Source organism: Oryx dammah, unplaced genomic scaffold (genome assembly GCF_014754425.2).
Source record: "Oryx dammah isolate SB20612 unplaced genomic scaffold, SCBI_Odam_1.1 HiC_scaffold_3, whole genome shotgun sequence".
Taxonomy (NCBI): Eukaryota; Metazoa; Chordata; class Mammalia; order Artiodactyla; family Bovidae; genus Oryx; species Oryx dammah.
The window spans coordinates 113,945,961-113,959,584 of record NW_024070187.1 but is presented as its reverse complement, the minus strand read 5'-3'; the positions used below and the strand labels follow the sequence as shown (position 1 = coordinate 113,959,584).

The following is a 13,624-nucleotide window of genomic DNA, read 5'->3' as shown; positions in this document are numbered from 1 at the left end:
TTCGGGGACCAGCACAAGTGGGACTGCCCCCCCGAGACCTGAGTGGGGCCTGCCTCCCAGACCTGGCTGGGAGCCTTGCGCCAGGTCGCTGGGGTCAGGTCTCTGGCCCCGACTGGGCTGGTGTTTAGGCTGGAGGCCACCTTGTGAGGTGGAGTCTTGGTGTCCACACGTTGTGGTGGTGGGGCCGGGGGGGCCGCCGCACTGAGCTGGCCTGGCCTTCTCCCCGCTTCCCTGGCGTGGGCGGGGCACCCCCCTTATTCAAAAGTCCTGGGCCAGGAGGGCTGCTGGCCCCCGGAGGGCACGCTAGCCGGGCACTTCCTTGCACCGGGTGAGCTCTGTCCCCCCTGCTTGGGGACAGCCACCCTGGGAGGGACAAAGGTGGGCCCTGGGCATCACCACTCCCTGGGACCGAGGCCCTCTGGGTGCTGGTACCCGGGACTGCTGCTGCTGCCCTGGCCCCCGTGAGGTGGCACTCGTCCCCTGGTCCAGGTGGGAGACCAAGGCCTGTGTCAGGCAGCAGCTGCTCACTGAGCTCCCAGCTGTGGCCTCCTTGCCTGAGCCCCGAAGCTGGACCTTCTAGGGAGGCTGGGGCTGTGCTAGGTACCCCCTTTCCCTGCCTCAGCCCCTGGGCCCCCAACCCCTGCAGTGAGCCGGGGGGAGGTGGGGAGACGGGCTGCAGGGACAGGGCTCCTGGGACCAGAGCCCCGCTGCCCAGGCTGTGCTGGGTGGCATGGCTGCGCCCTCTTCTGGCACCTTCCTGCATTGCAGCCACAGGTGGGTGTGGGCGGCGTGGGTGGGGAGGGTGTGGGCAGGGCAGGGGTGGACACGTGGGGTGTGGACGGAGCTGGTGGGGCTCTGCCCTCGGAGCCTGGCTGGCGTCCCGCCAAGGCCCGTGATCGTCAGCGACTCTTGAGATGTGTGTGGCCTCCACTGGGTGCGCAGCCTTAACCCTCGGGGATCTTGGAGTGTCTCCTCCAGCTGACCGCGGCTCGGCTGGGGCCCACGCAGACACCAAGGCCTGGAGGCAGGGGCTGCCTCAGACAGACAGAGTCACGAGGAGGGAGGGAGAAGTTAGAGCTCCGAGGTCCCCTGCCCTGAGCATGTATCCTGTGTGTTCCCACCTGGGTCCCACTGTGACTGGGGTGCAGACGCGGACGCCAGGCTCAGGGAGGGCGAGGGGTGGGGCCGCGAGTCGTCCAGCGCTAGCGTCTTGCAGACCCGCCAGCCGCAGGAGGGTGTCCTGGCGTCCTAACCGCCCCCCTGCAGGGACTGTCCGCTTCGGGCCAGGGCCATCGGCGGGTGGTTGAGGAGCTGTCCTTTCTTTGGGCCCAGGACACAGGATGGTGGCCGGGGGACCTGCATGGGGATGTTTGGGGTACCCTGAGCTCGGGCTCCAGTGGCTGGTGTGCAGGCATGGTGGGGGTTCCCCTAGGGTCTCCGTCCTAATGTTGGGGCTGGACCAGGGTCCACGGGGCTTCAACAGCACTGGGGTCACCGGGAGGACGCTGCTGGTACAGGCCTGGGGCCGCGTCCTCACTGACACCCCGCTGTGCTGCAGACCCGAGCCCGGGGGGCCCCGGCCTGGAGGAAAGGGTGGCGCAAGAGGCCCTGGAAGCCCTGCAGCTGGAGAAGCGGCTGAGCCTTCTCTCTCACTCCTGCCGGCCGGGCAGCGGAGGTAGGGCCGTGACCCGGCTGAGGTGGGGGGAGGTCCGGCGGCCCTGGGGCTGGGACCGCTCCTTTAAGCCACCCTCCCCGCCCCCCAACCCCAGCTCCTGTCCACCCCTCTGCTCCCCTCACACAAGGGGCCACACTCACCCAGCTCTAGCCTGGATGCTTTCCCGCCCCCCCCCCCCAACCCCCGCGAAATGGCCGGGTGAAGCGTGGCTGCACCATCTGTGCCTAGAGCAGGGGCCCGAGGTGTCAGCCCCCGCTGCTGTGGTTCATGGGGACAGGGACAGAAGGGGCTGAGGGCCCTTGCGAGGTCCCTGCAGCTCTCTAGAGGGGGGGCGGCACCGGGGTCTCCTGGGCCAGAGCAGAGGAGCCCTGCAGGTCCTCCGTCCTCTGGGGTGGTCGACAGCCCTACGGGTGTACGCTGGGGACGGCGGCCTGTCCAGGCCCCTTAGCAGGGTGTCTCAGGTGTGCCCGGGGCTGCCATCTCCTTGGAGAAGGGGCTCACGTCTGGTTCCCAGGGCGACAGTCCAGAGGGCGTTGACGTGGGGAGGGGGCCGTCCCGGGGGGCGGACCCTGGGGGCGGGGTCTGGGGAGGGGCTATGTGAGCCGTCCCAGCGTGGTGAGCGCGAGTCCTCCGCAGGGCGGGGGCCTCAGGGGCCAGGCGTCAGCCCCCAACCCAGGTTCCCCCGCCCCCCGCCCACCTGAGTGGCCGAGCCCCTCTGCAGCCTCAGCCCGGGGCTCTCCCACCCAGGAGACGACCGCAGCGTATCCAGCTCGTCGTCAGAGGCCAGCCACTCGGACGTCAGCGCCAGCAGCCGGCTCACGCCGTGGCCAGAGCCGTCCTCGTCCTCGGCCAGCACGTCGCAGGAGGGCCCCGGGCTGGCTACCGCCCAGGCCCCTGGGGAAGCCGCGCCGGGCGCCGCCAGGCCCGCCCCAAAGCCGCTGCGGCCACGGCAGCTGCAGGAGGTCGGCCGCCAGAGCTCCTCGGACAGCGGCATCGCCACGGGCAGCCACTCCTCCTACTCGGGCAGCTTCTCATCGTGCGCGGGCAGCAGCCTGGACGTGTGGCGGGCTGGCGACGAGCTCGGCTCCCTGCTCAGCTTGCCGGCGGCCGGGGCCCCGGACCCCGGCCTGTGCGCCTGCCCGCCCGGGGCGGCGGAGTACCAGGTGCCCGCCGCCCCGCGGCCGCACTACGACACGCCCCGCAGCCTGCGCCAGGTGCCCCGGGACCAGCCCCCCGGCGCACCAGGCAGCCCCGACGGGGCCACCGCCCGGGACTCGGGGTGTACCCCTGGCTGGCCTGGCGAGAGACGGCGGGGACCGGCGCCAGAGGCGGCGGCAGGGGCCGGCGAGTCCTGGGAAGCGGGTGCCCCCCACGCTGGGCCCCCTCCCGCGCTCTTTTCCGCGTGTCCCGTCTGCGGAGGACTGAAGGTAAAGCCCCCTCCCTGAGGGTGGCGGGGGCCTGGGGTGGGCGCTGAGCTTGGTGGGCCGGGCCCGGGGTGGGGGTAGGGGGCCCAGCCTGCAGGGAGGGCTGCTTCCTGGGCAGGTTCAGGGAGGCAGAACCTGAGGACCTCCCCGCGACCCCTCGACATGCGTCCCAGGGGCCTCCACCTGCCTGGCCCCTGCGCCTCCTGCCGAAGTTGCGCCCACCGGTGGCCCATCCTTTGAACAGGACCCCGAGGCTCAGGGGGCCTGCTGGCTGGCGGGGGTCTGTTCTCGGGACCCTGGCACTTCCGTGGCTCACTCACAGCGGCCTCTTGTGGGCGGGGAGCAGGGCAGGGTCAGTCTCAGGAGCCCCAGGACCACCCCCCCCACCGACTCCCAATCCTGGCCGAGCTGAAAAGGTCGGTGGTCAGGACCACAAGGTGCAGGGTGGGGACGTCCGTTCCTGTTCTGGGGCCCCCGGCACCGCGTGCGCCCTCGGGAGCGGCCTGCTCACCTGCATGGACTTTGGCTGCGTGGCCTGCTGTGTCCCTTGGCGCCGCGGTTGGTTCCGGACGCCCCCGTGGAAGGCGAGGCCCGTGGCTGCCCATCTGGGCTCCAGCTGGCGGGCGTCCTGCGCTCAGCTCACCTGTAAATGTTCCGCTTTGTACCTTCACTGTCGGCTGAAGACCGTTTGTTGCTCTTTTCACATTTTTAAAACCTGTAAGACCTTCTTAGACTGGAAATAAAATTGTTTTTTCTTACCGTCTTGTCCTTTTCCGTGTGGCCGGCTCTCTCCACCTCCTGCCCCGGCCCTGCCGCTTGGGGCCTTTCGCTGTCTCTGAAATCCGGGGGCCTCCTTTGGCCCACGGGTCGCAGCTGCACAAGGCCCTGCCTGTCTGGTTGACCTTAAGCCTGAACACACCGGAAGCATGAACCAGGAGAGTGGCCTCGGACAGCCGCCGGGGCCCGCGCATGCGTGTGTGGTATGTGTCCGCGTGTGACGTGTGCATGCACGTGCACTGTGTGTGAGGCGTGTGCACGTGTGGCGTGTGGTGTGCACGCGTGTGTACATGTGCATGCACTTGCATGTGGCGTGTGCATGTCTTGTGCACACTTGTGGCATGTCCAGTACGATGCATGTGTGATGCTTGTGTGCCAGGGGCGCGTGTGTGCCTGTGTCTGCACGCAGTCACTGGGGACCACAGCGCAGTCCTCAGTGGTCTGCTTGGGCTCAGGCAGGTGGTTCCCTGTGTCCAGAGAGGGTGGACCCGCCACCACCTTCTGGGTCAGCGAGAGTCCTGGCTCTGAGCCTGAAGCACCCCCGACCCCAGTCTCCCGTGTCGGCGGCAGAGCTGCCGGGACGCCCCCATCACAGGCTCCCTGCACGTCCTGGGGGGCCACGTCTCACCCTTGTTCACTGCCTGGTGGGGACCCGGATCTCAGGTTTCCTGGGGGTGCCGAGAGCAGCCTCTGACCCGGCCTCTGCAGGACTGCAGTGAGAAAGGCAGGCTGGGGGGATCTCTCCCATCGGAGCCCCCCGCCCCATACATGGGACGGCAGTGCTGCTGGCCCGGGGGGCCAGGGACTGGCGAGACGACGCGTCTAGTGGAAGCTTTTCTGCGGGAGTCGTCACCACGCACGCTGCTGCCATTTCCCCCCAGAGGGCCTGCTGGCCTTGCTGCCAAAGAGGAAGGGGCTGGGAGCGGCCAGAGCCCTGGGCGGCGGGGTTTCCAGCCTCGGTCCCGCGGGGCTGCCCCTCCAGCAGAGCCGGCGGAGGCCCTGGCAGCCCAGGGAACTGCCCCCACGTGAAGCCGGGAGGGCTGGAAACTGGGCCTCCCTTCTGCTACCCTCCCCACCCCCCCCAAGTGAGGGCGTCCTGGCTGTGAGCTCTGGGCTCCTTGTCTGAGGCTGATGGTTGGGACTTCGGGGAGGGGCCGTCTGGGGGCGAGGCGGGCGGGGTGGTGGACTGTGGGCAGCCCTAGGCAGGGGCACCCGGGCTGGGGTGGAGCGGGCTGTCCAGGCCTTCCAGTGGGGGCCCTGGGCTGGGGGAGGCAGGGCCCTTTGTGGCAGTGGCCCCTGGCTGCAGAGGCCCTTTGGGGAGGCTCCGGAGGAGGCCCGGCCCCCATGGCGGCTGCATCTCAGTCTCTCCTGAGCCCAGCGTGGCCCAGGGGACGGGTGAGGGCGGGGGGCGTCTCGCCTGCTGGGGCTGGGTGGGCTCTAGGACAGCGCCTCCCCACCACGAGGCCTCTCCGCTTCCCAGAGGGGGTCTAGTGTAAGGCCGTAGGATGGGCCTGGGTCCCTGGGCCTAGTGCTCCCCACCCCTGCCCCCCGCCCCTGCCCCCGGGGCCACCAGGGAGCCCTCCACACCCCATGGGCCATGTGTGCCCACCTGCCCCCACCTGGTCCCGGCCCCCAGGGAGGGCGGACGGGAGGGGCTGCGTTCGCTCCCCCCAGCCCCTGGCTGCATCGTTGGGGCTGCAGGCCATGCCTGCAGGACAGGCCCCTGGAGTGGGCACTGCTGTGGGTGGGACTCTCGGTGACAGGGGCCCCCGAGGGCAGCCAGCTTTCGCCCCAGGTCTTGGGGGTCACACACACCCTCCCCGAGTCCCGGAGCCTGCCTGGGGGCCTCTTCACAGTGACGGGTCGGGGCTCCCAGCAGGAGCTGCCTAGGGCCGGGGCTGGGGTGCTGTGTCCTGAGTGTGGGTAGTTCCTGTGCCCCCCTGAAGAGTGGGTCGGCTTCTGCACCCATTCCAGCTCACGGCCCCCCAGGAGGCCCCACTGCTAGGCTGCGCCCTCAGCCGCGCCGGGGTGCTGGGTCCAGCCCTGCCGGAGCCCATCTCCTCCTGGGTGTGTGAAGCGGAGCCCCAGGCAGTGGTGACCATGCCCATGGCGGGGCACCATGCCCATGGCGGGGCGCCCTCCCCCCGCCCGCTCAGCCCCCAGCTCTGAGGTCTCCGAACCGCCTTCCTCCTCCAGGCCCATCTGCACCTCCAATCAGATGTCCCAGAGTGGCTACCCTGCAGTCTGGGGGCCTTGACTTATCTCACGGGGCCCCCAGGAGTGGCTCACCCAGGGTGCCCTGCTTAGAGCAGGTGGGCAGTGCCCAGGGGTGGCTGACAAGCCCTTGAGCACCTCAGCTGGCTACAAACCTGCTGTGAACGTGCGGCACGTCTGGGGCCCCGAGGTGCCACCGCCTCATGATCTGTGCGCGCGTCAGGGCGGGCGGGGCCCTGAGAGGGGGCAGACCCAAGAAGCCCGACCTCTGCCCGGGGTGGGGCTGGGCGGACCACTGACATGTGTCTCCTTGGTCTAGGCAGCTGCTGCCGCGCCCCCGGGGCTCCTGGTGACGCACGCAGGTAGGCCTCAGCCTGGGCACCGGTGCCCACCAGCCTGGGGAAGGGCCGTGTGGTCACAGTGGCCGTGGTCATAGCCCAGCCAGAGTGTCTGCCAGATGGGCATCGGGGGACGGCGGGAGGGGGACGGCGGGAGGGGGACAGCAGACAGTGAGGGGGACGGCAGATGGTGGACAGCCTGACAGCACCCCATGGCTGGTTGGGCCCTGGCTGGAGTCGGGGGGTGCCAGGCAGCGGTTGGGTCAAGGTGGCCGAGTGTGTCCAGCCTGCCACGGAGGGTGTGTGGGCAGGCGGGCGGGTCCAGGGCTGGCCTGGAGCCCCAACCTTTAGAAGGGAGCCTGTCCCCTGGGGGATAGAGAATGGAGGTGATGATGGCCCAGGGGAGCGTGGTGGGAGGGGGCCCAGGCAGGGAGTTAGGGGCACACCCCAGGACACAGGGACAGCTGGGCAGAGCTGGCTCTGGGCTGGGAAGGCCTGGGCAGGCGGGAGGGGCGTGGGTGGGGGCAGTTGGCCTGGCATGGCGGTGGGGGGTCCACTCTGCGCTCGGCCTTCTCGGTGCACAGAGGCCACCTCCAGCCTGGGGGTCCTTTCAAGCTTAGGTCTTTCCCTCTCCTCTTCAGGGGGGCGTGTCCCCTATTTGGGGTTGGCCCCTGTGGGCCAATCAGGGCGCAGGCCTGCCCGCAGTGGAGGGGGCAGGAGGGGAGGGTCAAGGTCATGGACAGGCAGGGTCAGACAGCGGCCATGGGGGAGCCCCATGCAGGGCGGCGTGGGGGTCCCCCTGTTGGGATGGGGCTCTCGGGACCGGCCTCCAGTGACACAGGCAGGGTTCTGCATGCCGCCCCCCGCCCCTTACCCCCAGCACAGCGTGTGCTCCCGGGAGCAGCATCGGGATCTTCTGCGGGACAAGGAAGCTCTCCTCTGGGCAGGGGGCTGCGGGAGCAGGGGCTCTGGGTCTGGGGGGCAGCAGAGGAGAATCGGACCCAGGCCGAGGAGGAGACGCCAAGGGTGGTCTGGCCGGGCCTGCCGTGCACCCAGGGAGAGGCCAGGGAAGCCCCGCTCCATCTCTGCTTGGCCCGGAGAGGACACAGAGCAGCTTCAGAGATGCTGGCGAGATGCTCGGAGGGAAGGCTCAGGGAGGGAGACAGGAGGCCAAGGGCAGTCTGGCAGAGCCAGGGCAGGGGGCGGCCTCCGGGGGGCACCCCCACCCCATGCAGGCGGCTGGGGAGAGGCAGACCGGCCTCGCTGGGCTGCCACAGCCCTCCCCACTCCTGCTCCCACTGTGGACCCAGCCCTAAGGCCAGCTGCTGAGTCACAGGGAGCTCATCCCCCAGGGCTCAGGTCAAACCCCAGCCCTCCCCTCGGCTTTCAGGAGCTGGGCCTCCTTCCCAGACTCCCCTCAGATCCCCGTCTCAGCCCCTAAGGGCTATCCTTGCTTTAGCCAGGCCTTTGCACCCCTCCCCCACCAACTTCATCCCTTGGCACATGCCCCCTTCTCCAGGCAGCCTGCCCAGATTTCCCCTGGGCCTCTTGGTCTAAGAGCTTCCCTGAGGCGCCTCTGCCTGTTATCTCGGGTTACACTGGCGAGGGTCTGCATCTACCCCTCTGTAGGTCAGTGCCCACCCAAGCGTGGCCAGAGTGGGGTCCTGCCTTGCTGTTTGGGTGTATCGGATGGGAGCTTGGAGCCAGCATGAGCTTGGTGAGGCCAGGCTCTTCCTTGCCGCCCTGGGCGGGGGGGAGGGGGGGGTTGCAGAGGGCCCTGCCCAGTGCCACCCACCAAGGCTCTTCCTCTGCCTGCTGGGCCTCAGGGAGGAGGTCTCCTTCTCAGGGGTGATGGGGTGATGGGCTCTGTGCTACAGACACAGGGGATTTACAGAGCCCTGAGCTCTGAGCCCTGCCTCAGAGCTGAGATGTCTGGGGCTTGGACTCACTCCCATCCTCTGCCTGATGAAGGCGCTCAGCCAGCTGCCCTGCAGAGCAGGGCCACCCCCTGACCTAGCCATGTCCCTGGTGGACGCCACAGACAGCCAGGACCCGAACCCCAATAAGGGCCAGCTGGGAGCAGTTTCTTTGATGGGGGAAGGGACTTGAAGTGCCCGGGGGCCATCCTGGAGGAGGTGTCACTGTGACTGGAAGTGTGGGTGGGCCTGTGCTCAGGGAAGGACTCGCTGGCCCAGAGAGGGTCCCTGACACAGGCGGGGTGAGCCAGGAGGACAGCTGAGAGGAGGAGGGCTGAGGGTTGTCAGCAGGGCACGGTGGCGGCCTGGGAGGGGACTGGGCACTGGGGAGCCCATGAGGAAGTGGTGGGGAGAGACGGCGGACGGTTGGGTGGCCAGGGGCTGAGGACAGAAGTGTGGTCGCTTGGGCCCAGTGGGGCCATCCGGGCCACCCCTGGGCAGCCCGCTGTGTGTGTGTAGGGGGGGAAGGTAGGCACCTGGGTGGGGTGGGCAAAGGTGGTCGGGAAGATGGAGGGAGTCGGAGAAGCCCTGGAGAGGTGGAGGTGAGGTGCCAGAGGGGTGGGCAGCGGTGGGGAGCTCTTTTCTGGACCGTCTAGGGGTCACTGCCCGGGGACTGATGGCTGCTGTCCCTGCAGGAGCGCCAGGTCCTGGGAGGCCGCGTGGGGAGGCTCCCACCTACGTGAACGTGCCCACCAGCCCCCGCCCAGCCAAGCAGCTGTACTACCTGGACCTGCAGCTGCCGGAGGCGGGCGCGGGCGTTCGAGGTGGGTGTGCAGGAGAGGGGCTGACCCCGGGAGCCAGGGGGGCCGGGGGTCGGGAGGCTGGGGGTCCAGGGGTCCGGAGGTTCTGGGGTACCGGGGGTCTGGGGTTCTGGGGTTTGGGAGGCCCGGGGGTCCAGGGGTCCGGAGGTTCTGGGGTACCGGGGGTCCGGGGGTTCTGAGGGTCCGGGGTTCTGGAGGCTGGGGGGCCAGGCGTCCAGGGTCTGGGGCCTGGGGTCTAGGAGGTCTGGGGTCCGCTCACCGCGCGTACTTGCAGGGGCCGGAGCCTCCCGCTACGCTCTGATTGACCTCGCGGCCACCGAGGCGGCGCACAGGGCGGGGGCCCAGCACGCGCAGGCCCGGGAGGAGCGGCTGCCGGCGCCCGAGCAGAGGCCAAAGGCGGCCCCGCGGTGAGGCGGCCGGACCACAGCGACGCGCCTGGACGGCGGAGGGAGCGGCCCCGCGCCATCGCGGCGGTCGGGCTCGGAACCGAGGGTGGGCGCGCTTCCCCGTCCCGGGGCGGGGCGGCGGGTGGACGGACGGCTCTGGTTGCCCCTCTGACGCCTGCTCTGGCCCCCAGGCCGGCGGGAGATGCCGCCTGGACAGGTGTCCGCCGCGGCTCTGGTGGACCCGAGGCAGCGTCTGGCCAGCAGTTTCCGGCCCTGGGATGTGACCTGCCCGCAACCTTCCCTGGAGGCGGCGGCCCAGTGATGAGGACCCTCGTCTCCAACCACGACAGGGTGGGGGGCGTCCATCTGCAGGGCTCCACTGTCCCGTCCCCGTCAGCACTGCCTTGCACCCAGAGGGCATGGCCCTTGGGCCCTGCAGCGGACTGTCGGCCTCCTGGGACCCACTGAGTTAGTCCTGTAAACGGTTTAGAGCTTTAAAATCACTTGTTCCACTGTCAACACGGCCAGTTATTCCCGGAGCGCTGGGCCGCCTGCTGCGTCCCTCTGGGGGCACAGGACGGAACCCTGGCCGATGGTCGGGGTTTCCGGTGGCCTTGGGGGTTGACGGGCGTGTCCATGACTTAGTGGGCAGGAGGGGTGGTCCTGGCTCCCCTGGCCGGTGGGGGTGGTCTGGGTGCTGGAAAGTTCCTGGAGTTGGTGGTGGGCTTTTTGTCCTCCTTGCTGGGCTGGACCCTCCCACCCTGGTCTCAGAGATGTGATGGGACTCTTCTGCCTGGTGGGGACTCCACCCCGCCCCCGCCGCTGCCCCTCGCAGACCCATGCCTACTGCTCCCTGCTGTGAACCCACCCAGGACCCAGCAACCCTCAGTTAGTCTGATCATGGGAAGCCTGTGGGACACCCCACACGTCCTCTGCCTCTTGGGGGAGGGTCCCTCGGGTTGCTGTAGCTCCCCTCCCCCACCAAGCCTGAGCGAGCAAAGGCCCCAGGACCGCTCCACATGTAGGTCAGAGTCTCACAGACTATGGGCAGGACTCCAAGGGAAGCAAGCTTCTGTCTTTGCATGTGGGGGCAAAGTGTTGCCAGAGCAGCCCAGTCCAGGGCTTCTGCTGTGTTGGGGTCCCTCAGCTGAGGGTTTGGGGTCTGGGCAGGCCACACGCTGCAGCACGGGGACAGGCGGTTGGGGTCCCAGGCGTTACCCGTGACCTCGAGTGGCTGGCGTCTGGGTTCTCCTGTTGTTGGAATGAGGAGCCCGCTGTCTTCGCGAGGCTGACCCAGGATCTGGGGGCACCCAGGAAGGGCTCCTGCACCCCCTTGGCCCTCTGCCCGTGGGTGGCCGGGGGTCTCCTGGGCAGCGCCTGCCTGGAGGCACGTGGCCATGGGAAGCTGAGCAGTTCCCTGCGGGGGTCTTCCAGGCCTGGCCAAGGGCACCTCGGAGGGGCAGTTGAAGAGCCAGGAATCAGAATACCAGGGGCAGGGGTTTGTCCTGACATGTGACGGCTGCCCTCTGGCCAGCGAGGCTCTGGGATGCGGGGGCTAAGCCACACGGAGCCAAGTGGGGACCAGACAAACGCCTGCCCTTCCTGCAGAGCCGTGAAGGGTGGCTGGTGGTGGCCGAGTCCGTTGGGGTCCCCTCGGCAAAACCGTTGCAGCCACCAGGGTTGAGGCACGTGGGCCACTGTGCGGTTGTGAAAGGTCTCAGGAACCCTGGACCCGAATGAGGCCTGAGAAGGGTGCCTCGACTTTGCTGAGAGAGGAGCACTGGCCTGGGCCCTCCGGTGACGCTCCCGTCACTGCCCGCCCCACTCCTGTCCTGTCGTGCCCCTGGCCCTCAGGGAGACGCACAGGGCGCTGGACACAGACCCGGCGGAGGGGTGCCCTGCAGTCTAGGGGCCTCCCGTGCTGGGTAGGGTTTCGCACACTAATTCTGGATTATCAGTGTCAGACCGGAAAGCTTATTTATTTTTTATTGAGGTATAATTGACAAATTGTATGTTTTAGGTATACAGCATTATGATTCTATAGTTGTATATACTGTGAAGTGACCACCACAGTAAGTCTAGTTAACATCTGTCACCTTACAGACTTACAGGATTAGTTTTTCTCGTGACGAGAACTCTGAAGACGGACTCTTCACCCGCTGTCACACACAGCACAGCATCACTGCCTCGAGTCCCCGTGCCGGGCGCTGCCCCCACGGCCTCGCCGCCGCTGAGTCCGCGTGCCGGGCACCGCCCCTGTGGCCTGGTTTGTGACCGGGAGTCTGTCCTTTTGACTGTCTCTGTGGCGTCGTCCACACCCCGTCCTCCACCTCTGGCAACCAGGTTCATCAGTTCCGCACGTTCAATTTTAAGATTGAACATATATGTATGTGAGACCATACATTTGGCTTTCTCTCTGTCCTAATGCCCTCTTAGGTAGTCCAAGTTGTCACAAATGGCAGGGTTTCATTTCTTAATGGCCGAGTAATATTCCACTTAGGACTAAGCTTCCCGGGTGACTCTAGTAAAGAATCCGCCTGCAGTGCACGAGACCTGGGTTGGGAAGATCCCCTGGAGAAGGGAAAAGCTACCCGCTCCAGTGTTCTGGCCTGGAGAATCCCCTGGACTGCATAGTTGCAGAGTCAGACATGACTGAGCAACTTTCACTTTGGAGGCTGCACCCATTTACAGCAGTGCATAACGGTGGTCTTTTTCCACACCCTTGCCGACCTTTGGTATCTGTTGTCTTTTAGATAATTTTACTTTTAAATGTTTGGCTGCGCTGGGTCTTCACTGCTGCAGGGACCTCTCCCTGGAGGGGCTGCCCTCTGCTTCTGGCTCCTGGACTTCTCATTGCAGTGGCCTAGCACGTCTCCCGGGAGCGCAGGTTTCCGTAGTTGTGGCTGCAGGCTCAGGAGTTGTGGCTGTCGGGCTTAGTTGCTCCGTGGCATGTGGGATCTTCCCAGACCAGGGGTGGAAACCCTGTCTCCTGCATTGGCAGGCGGATTCTTTGCCCCTGAGCTGGCAGGGAAACCCTGTCATCTTTTTAGTAATAGTGCTTGTGAAATGCACCAGGTGATGTCTCATGGTCTTGTCTCATTGCCTTCAGAGGAGGCGATGGCACCCCACTCCAGTACTCTTTTAGAGGAGCCTGGTAAGCTGCAGTCCATGGGGTCGCTAGGAGTCAGACATGACTAAGCGACTTCACTTTCACTTTTTACTTTCATGCATTGCAGAAGGAAATGGCAACCCACTCCAGTGTTCTTGCTTGGAGAATCCCAGGGACGGGGGAGCCTGGTGGGCTGCCGTCTCTGGGGTCGCACAGAGTCGGACACGACTGAAGCGACTTAGCAGCAGCAGCAACGGTTAGCCTTATTGCCAAATTCAGACTTAAATTGAAGAAAGTAGGGAAAACCACTAGACCATTCAGGTATGACCTCAATCAAATCCCTTATGACTATACAGTGGAAGTGAGAAATAGATTTAAGGGACTAGATCTGGTGGACAGAGTGCCTGATGAACTATGGATGAAGGTTCATGACATTGTACAGGAGACAGGGATCAAGACCATCCCCATGGAAAAGAAAAGCAAAATGGCTGTCTGGGGAGGCCTTACAAACAGCTGTGAAAAGAAGAGAAGCCAAAAGCAAAGGAGAAAAGGAAAGACACAAGCATCTGAATGAAGAGTTCCAAAGAATAGCAAGGAGATAAGAAAGCCTTCCTCAGCAATCAATGCAAAGAAATAGAGGAAAACAACAGAATGGGAAAGACTAGAGATCTCTTCAAGAAAATTAGAGATACCAAGGGAACATTTCATGCAAAGATGGGCTCGACAGACAGAAATGGCATCGACCTAACAGAAGCAGAAGATATTAAGAAGAGATGGCAAGAATACACAGAACTGTACAAAAAAGATCTTCATGACCAAGATAATCACGATGGTGTGATCACTCACCTAGAGCCAGACATCCTGGAATGTGAAGTCAAGTGGGCCTTAGAAAGCATCACTACAAACAAAGCTAGTGGAGGTGATGGAATTGCAGTTGAGCTATTTCAGATCCTGAAAGATGATG

The 13,624-nt window shown here is 65.8% G+C and overlaps 1 protein-coding gene across 1 annotated transcript in view; it reads left to right on the top strand.

Annotated features, from left to right (window-relative positions):
• Nucleotides 1-3,857, top strand: part of DOK7 (docking protein 7) — a 27,925-nt gene extending 24,068 nt beyond the window's left edge. Inside the window, exons 6-7 of the mRNA XM_040237341.1 lie at nt 1,448-1,675; nt 2,423-3,857. Of these exons, the coding sequence (XP_040093275.1) occupies nt 1,448-1,675; nt 2,423-3,120 (926 nt within the window). The 3' untranslated portion in view covers nt 3,121-3,857. The remainder of the gene's footprint in view (nt 1-1,447; nt 1,676-2,422) is intronic.
• Nucleotides 3,858-13,624: the final 9,767 nt, after the last annotated feature.